Source organism: Cebus imitator, unplaced genomic scaffold, assembly GCF_001604975.1.
Source record: "Cebus imitator isolate Cc_AM_T3 unplaced genomic scaffold, Cebus_imitator-1.0 Scaffold358, whole genome shotgun sequence".
NCBI classification, from domain to species: Eukaryota; Metazoa; Chordata; class Mammalia; order Primates; family Cebidae; genus Cebus; species Cebus imitator.
Genome location: NW_016107673.1, coordinates 1,707,403 through 1,714,379, shown reverse-complemented (window position 1 = coordinate 1,714,379; position 6,977 = coordinate 1,707,403). Strand labels below are relative to the sequence as shown.

Sequence of the window (6,977 nt, the reverse complement as noted above, 5' to 3'; positions counted from 1 at the left end):
AAAAAAAAAAAAAAAAAAAGCTGGACATGGTGGTGCTCGCCTGTAGTTGCAGCTACTTGGGAGGCTGGGGCAGGAAGATTGCTTGAGCCTAGGCGGTCAAGGCTGCAGTGAGCTGTAATCACGCCACTGCACTCCAGCCTGGGTGACAGAGTGAAACCCTGTACCAAAAAGAAAAGAAAAGAAAGAAAAATTTCAATATATTTTATAAAGTAGAAGAAATAAAAATAAAACCATAACAAACATTGGAGGGAATAAAAGGAAAAAGAGAAATGTAGTATCAGTGTTTGTAGCAGTCAATAGATACTCTTCAAAGTTTAGAGCTTGAGAAAGAGAAATATAAACATATTAAATGGACAAAGTGGTTGTCTGAGTGCGGGGGAAAGTGTGATCTGCCTTCTAGACCATTTGAATGTTTACCTTGATGTGCATGTGTTACTTTAATGATTAAAACAGCCCAACTAAATAAATGCTCTGATTCAATACAAGCAGATCTACAGAGACAAAATTACTAATTTTAACTTGCCTGTCTTGCAGTCATTCCAGCCACAGATCTGTCAGAGCAGATTTCCACTGCAGGCACCGAAGCCTCAGGGACAGGCAATATGAAGTTCATGCTAAATGGGGCCCTAACCATCGGGACCATGGATGGGGCCAACGTGGAAATGGCAGAGGAAGCCGGGGAAGAGAACCTGTTTATCTTTGGCATGAGGGTAGATGATGTGGCTGCTTTGGACAAGAAAGGGTGAGAGAATAGCTTCTCTTTGCTAGGCAGGTCACCCCCTCCAGAAAGTATGTGACCTCAGAGGGCTTCCTGCCCACACAGATACCCCACTGAGGGTGGATCACATAAGAGATGACAGCAGAACATCTCCCATGATGAGGCAGGAGAGCCTCCTGGCCACAGATTAATATTATTAAATCCGCAAGTAAAAGTACATTCACATAGAGGAGTTGCTCTTTGTTATCACACATTGCAGAGCTGGCGTCAAAGAGCTATTCTTTCCTCTATATGTATGATTTTTACTTTGATCAAAAGATGAACCAGTTTCTAGTTGGAAGGGTTGCCTGTAATTTAAACCATGATCTAGTGCTCCTTTAAGATCTCAAAGAGATGGACTAAAATGTGATAGAAAATAGACATGGGTGTACAGAAGCATTTGGGAACATTTATTTTCACTTAATATCTGGATGGATTTATTAACCTGAGTTCAAGCACAAAATAAAGAATACTGCCCAAAGAAGCAACATTTGGAGGATGTTGAGTATGCTTCCTGACCCCTGGAAGTCAGTTTCACTTAGTAGCAACAACTTTTGAGAATCTGTGGATCCGAAAAGCAACTGATAATGTTTAATACAATGTTCATTTAGAGCTATAAAGTCTACTTTGAAATGGACCTTGCTGTGTTCTACCATGTTCGACTCTTGCTCTTTGACTTGAGTTTTTGTTAAGCACGCTCTGAATAAAGAGACCACCTAAAAAGGCTTTATGTGAGCAACAAAGCTGTTTATTCACTTGGGTTCGAGTGGGCTGAGTCCAAACAGAGAGTCAGCAGAAGGTGGTGGGACAGGAGCTGGTTTTATAGGTTGGGGGTAGGTAGTGGAAAGTTACAGTTTAGGGCAGTTTTTTGTAAGCCAAGATGGGGGGGGGGGGTGTCACAAGGTCCAATGTCACGAGTTGACTTAACAGTTGAGGCAGGAACAATGTTAGAATGTCGTAAGGTCAGTTAATTAGGCACTGCAGGAGCTAGCTATTCTCCTTTTGCAGTTTTTCTGTTACCTTAGACTTTCTGGCTCCAGGAGGCCATTTGGAGGTGTACATGTGGGTCACAGGGGTCACCACAGCTTGACTATGGCGTAGTCCACGGTGCAGTCAGTTCAAAAAGCCTTGCAGTTTTCATTATCTATTGTTCTTAGTGTCTTTGGTTGTCAGGAATCAAATTTACAGGGAGAAAAACTTCTAGATCTAGTTAAAAGTTATATATACTCATGGTGAAATCTGTAATGACTTCTATGAATGCTAGTATTTCTGAATGCGTTTTTTCACAGTGAACGCAGTTAATCACACACAATAACAGAGCTTTTTTCTTATCACCCACCTACCCCTACCCCACAGGTACAAGGCAAAAGAATACTATGAGGCACTTCCAGAGCTGAAGCTGGTCATCGATCAAATTGACAATGGCTTTTTTTCTCCTAAGCAGCCTGACCTCTTCAAAGACATCATCAACATGCTATTTTATCATGACAGGTGAGTTCCCACAAGAAGGTGGTGCTATTTGGATCATGAAAGGGGGACAAGAAAATCTTAAACCAACCAACTCTAAAACCAACAAGAAAATCTTAAACCAACTTAAACCCACTTATATAGATTAGCGTGGATGTGTGATCTGCTCAGGTAATCTAGGGTTGGGAAAAAGTTAGATATTCTCCACCAACAATGCCGGCAAGGTTTAAGAATAACACACACAAATCTGGTTCTCTTTTTCTTCTTCCACTGATACTCCTAACTTCCAAATATATCCAAGTGATGACATTCTCACATGTGAGAAGAACCATAAGAAGGTTGAAGGCTGGTAAAAATTCTTACAAACAGAAATATGAGTTTAGTAAACCAGCCATGCCTAATATTAAGCAAATGGTTATTTTACATGGAATCTTAGCATGTATCTGTTAATGAAGCTTTTGACTGTTTTTTTCCCTTCCAATCACAAAATAAAAGGTTTAAAGTCTTCGCAGACTATGAAGCCTATGTCAAGTGTCAAGATAAAGTCAGCCAGCTGTACATGGTGAGTAAATGGCCAAGATTGATAAAGAAAGCCAGATTGCTATGATTAATTAAAATGTGGGTTTTTAAAATTAAATCTAAATAGCAGGTCCCTGTTAAGCAATCAAGAAAAAAAAAAAAAAAAACCTTGACTTTTCCCAAGTTCAGGCCAAGGCTGAGATTTGACATTTCAGCAGCAGTTGTAATTTTTTTTTGTTTTTTTGAGGCAGATCTTGCTGTGTCATCCAGGCGGGAATGCAGTGGTGCCATCTCGGCTCATTGCAACCTCCACCTCCTGGATTCAAGTGATTCTCCTGTCTCATCCTCCCAAGTAGCTGGAATCACAGGCACGTGCCACCACACCAAGCTAATTTTTGTATTTTTAGTAGAGATGGTGTTTCACCATATTGCCCAGGCTGGTCTCGAACTCCTGACTTCAGGTGATCATCCCGCCTCTGCTTCTCAAAGTGCTGGGATTACGGGCGTGAGCCACCATACCCAGCCGCTTGTAAATTTTTTGATATCCAAATTTTTTAAAAGTCACAAGTAATTCAATATTTATTGAGCATCCACTCTGTAATAGGCATGCCCTAGAAGCTAAGAAAATAAAGCCTCAGAGGGCTATTGGGCATCCTTTTTATGCCAGGCACTGTGCTGGCACTGAGAACACACCATAAGCAAAGTTGAGGTCTCTCCCTCTCTCCCCTCCCGCAAGGAGCCTGTTTAAACACTGAGGTTCTTAACCAGAGGTATACATTAGAATCACCATGGTAGCTTCATCATAGTACAGATGCTAGCCCTGCACTGAGAGATCTTTTCCTAATAGAGGGTAGGGTAACCAACAGTATTTGAAAAACCTGACATGATGACTCTAAGGCTAAACCATGGTTTGTTAAGAAAAGGACTGACCCCTATTCTTTGAAAATTGCAAAATAATACCTCTCCTGGACTTCTCATGGAGGGGGCTATATCAAAAGAATATAAATGTGTAGAAAGAATAAGGGGTTCATATTTGAATTTTTTAAAAAAGAAAGAAAGGAGAAGAATAAGGAAGACAATATTATACTGAGGGGAAAAACGGGGTAGGGATAGCCATGTGAATAAGCCTCCACATGCAAATTTATATGCTTTATCAAACACCTCTCTAGCTATATTTTGTAAATATGTAAAAAGGTTGATCATCTCTGATAGGAGAGACTTTCAGTGAATTTCAGATACCCCAGAGGAATGGATACAGGAGGAGGCTAGCTCTCTGCCAATACTCCAGGGTGGGTTTCACTAACATTTCTTTCTATTTGTTTCCCAAGGCAGATAACAGGGTAGCTCCTACAGTCACCCTAACTGTCCCATTGGGATTTTAAAAAGGACCATTCAAGGCCTGTGCTGCTTTACAGCCCTTATCTTCCAACAGAATAATAGCCATTCCCCCAGTGGCATACAGACCAGAATAAGTGCAAGTTAATGGCTACAAACAAGCAGGGCAGTGCTAAAGCTAAGCTCAGGGGCTCACTACCTGCTTCCTGTACATTAGAGAGAAAAGCCATATACTGGTCCCAAAAACACAAAGACACAGGGAAGAGCATGGCCACCTCAAGATAGGTCAATAAAACAGCGCAGGGAAGAAAAATATGAACAAGGGCAAGGACAAATGTGAATGTCTCCTCTGTTGAAATTATGGCCCAAATCCAAAGGATGCTCATCTAGAAGCCCAGCATTTGCTTCATTCTTTCTTGTTCATTAGTGCAAATTGCAGCTTTTTACTCTTAACAATAATTGTATTGTTGAGACTTAGTAAACATGACCCATATGGCTGGGAAGTCTGTTCATTATCCATTTAAATAGTTAAAGAAAATGAAGAGAAGAAGCTTCTATCCTCCTTTTTTTTTTTTTTTTTTTTGAGATGGAGTCTTGCTCTATGACCCAGGCTGGAGTGCAGTGTTGCGATCTCAGCTCCACACCTACATATTTTGTTGCTTCTTTTCACTGTTTTACAGATTTTTTTTTAATGTTTAACATTCTTTCCAATAGGAAATGTATTGCATTTCATGGTGTAAGAAATAGATCCAAGCTAATTCTTCTCCATACAAATAATCTTTTATTCCCAAAGATGTTTATTGAATAGCGATTTCTCTTTTTTTTTTTTTGAGACGAAGTCTCGCCCTGTCACCCAGGCTGGAGTGCAGTGATGCCATCTCAGCTCACTGCAACCTCCACCTCCTGGGTTCAAGCGATTCTCCTGCCTCAGCCTCCTGAGTAACTGGGATTACAGGCGTGTGCCATGATGCCAGGCCTTCAACGCCTGACCTTGTGATCCACCTGCCTTGGCCTCCCAAAGTGCTGGGATTACAGGCATGAGCCACTGCGCCTGGCCTTGAATAGTGATTTTTAATTTGTGTGACTTAACCTCTCTGAGAATCAGCTTTCAGTACCTGGAAAAATAGGAATGATAATGATACCTAGCAGACAGGCTTGTCCTAAAGGTGCACTAAGACAACATGTGAAAGGGTCCCAGCACATTGCATGCACGGCATATGCATGTCTATTCATTTTCATTTATTTTTTATTTTTTGAGACCGAGTCTCACTTTGTCACCCAGGCTGGAGTGCAGTGGAGTGATCTCAGCTCACTACAACTTCTGCCTTTCAAGTTCAAGCGATTCTCCTACCTCAGCCACCGAGAGTACCTAGGACTACAGGCATGTGCCACCACACCCAGCTAATTTTTGTATTTTTAGTAGAGATGGAGTTTCACCATGTTGGCCANAACCTCCGCCTCCTGGGCTCAAGCAGTTCTCCTCCCTCAGCCTCCTGAGTAGCTGGGACTACAGATGCATGCCACCACACCCGGCTCATTTTTTGTGTTTTTAGTAGAGATGTATTTTTAATAGGGTTTCACCATATTAGGCAGAACGGTCTTGATCTCCTGACCTCGTGATCTCCTGACCTCATGATCTGCCTGCCGTGGCCTCCCAAGGTGCTGGGATTACAGGTGTGAGCCACTGCGCCCGGCCTATCCTCCTCTTATTACAGGAAGTTTCCAAAGTCTGAATAAACAAATCTCAGACACTGTTTTGCTGTACCTTAAGGAATGATGGTAGTTTCAGTCTTCCTTGTAAGCATTTATAACGCATTGATAACACTTTTGAATAACGTTCTGTTCATTCCAATACACATTTAGAGTTCTTTACAAAATTAAGAGGTTATAAAACTAATTGCTTCTTATCACATTCTTTTATATAAAAATTATGAGATTTTGACTTATTTTTATTAAGGATAAAGCCTTAATTGACTCTGTTTTGAGGCCCCAGTGGAGTGTTTGGGAGTCAGTGTAAACCCAGTAGGGTGCGTACCTTCAGAAAGAACAAGAAAGGCTAAGAAGGTTAATAAAGCCCCTCATTGAATTGTTTGCCTGCATTATAGGTAACATTTTAGAGTAGTGTTTTTCAAACTCTGTAAGCCACAGGGTAAGTCTTTTGACTTGGCATTTAGCAGGCAATGAATTCCTTCCCTATAGTTTAAGGGGAAGTATCTTCATTCATAAGAAAGCATGAGAAAGATGGCTTACATGTCAAGACATTCTAACCATAGCAGGAATTACCAACTAGGCAATTACATCTAGGGTTTCTCTTAGAGTGAAAAATACTTTTCTTCATTCCTAAGAGAAATACACTCTATGAGAAATGTGCGTTCTATTCTACCTCTCAACAAACAAAAATATTTATAATTCACTATAATTTATTCCTGTCATTTTCCCTCCTGAAATGTGTTTGGATGTGCTTGGCTGATGTTTGCTATAAAGCTCACTGGGCACTGGGACCCTGGCTGTATATACATATGTTGTTTACAGAATCCAAAGGCCTGGAACACAATGGTACTCAAAAACATAGCTGCCTCGGGGAAATTCTCCAGTGATCGAACAATTAAAGAATATGCCCGGGACATCTGGAACGTGGAACCTTCGGATCTGAAGATTTCTCTATCCAATGAATCTAACAAAGTCAATGGAAATTGAATTCTAAAATGTCTCTCGGAAACATAGCTTCTTACTGAACTTGAACATTTTTATAACATTCAATGGTTTTTGTTTTGTTAGCTAAAAATCTTTAATAGTTGAGTATCTCTGGGAATGGGAAGGGAAAGTATATATAATAGAGCTTAAAAATAAAGTATCGATTTCCAAGGGCTACATGAGTGCCAAAACTTATTTTATAGCA

The 6,977-nt window shown here is 40.6% G+C and overlaps 1 protein-coding gene across 5 annotated transcripts in view; it reads left to right on the top strand.

The window, feature by feature from the left end:
- Positions 1 to 6,977, top strand: part of PYGL (glycogen phosphorylase L) — a 71,046-nt gene that overhangs the window by 39,031 nt on the left and 25,038 nt on the right. For 4 of the 5 annotated variants that reach the window (XR_005196609.1, XR_005196608.1, XR_005196610.1 and 1 more), the window contains exons 17-19: positions 535 to 742; positions 2,114 to 2,248; positions 2,720 to 2,786. Coding sequence is in view for 2 of the 5 variants with exons in the window: in XM_037730783.1 (XP_037586711.1) it covers positions 535 to 742; positions 2,114 to 2,248; positions 2,720 to 2,786 (410 nt within the window). In the remaining 3 variants the exon portion in view is untranslated. Of the gene's footprint in view, positions 1 to 534; positions 743 to 2,113; positions 2,249 to 2,719; positions 2,787 to 6,610; positions 6,950 to 6,977 lie in introns of those variants that run through there. The other variant, XM_017506766.2, reaches the window with a different exon arrangement.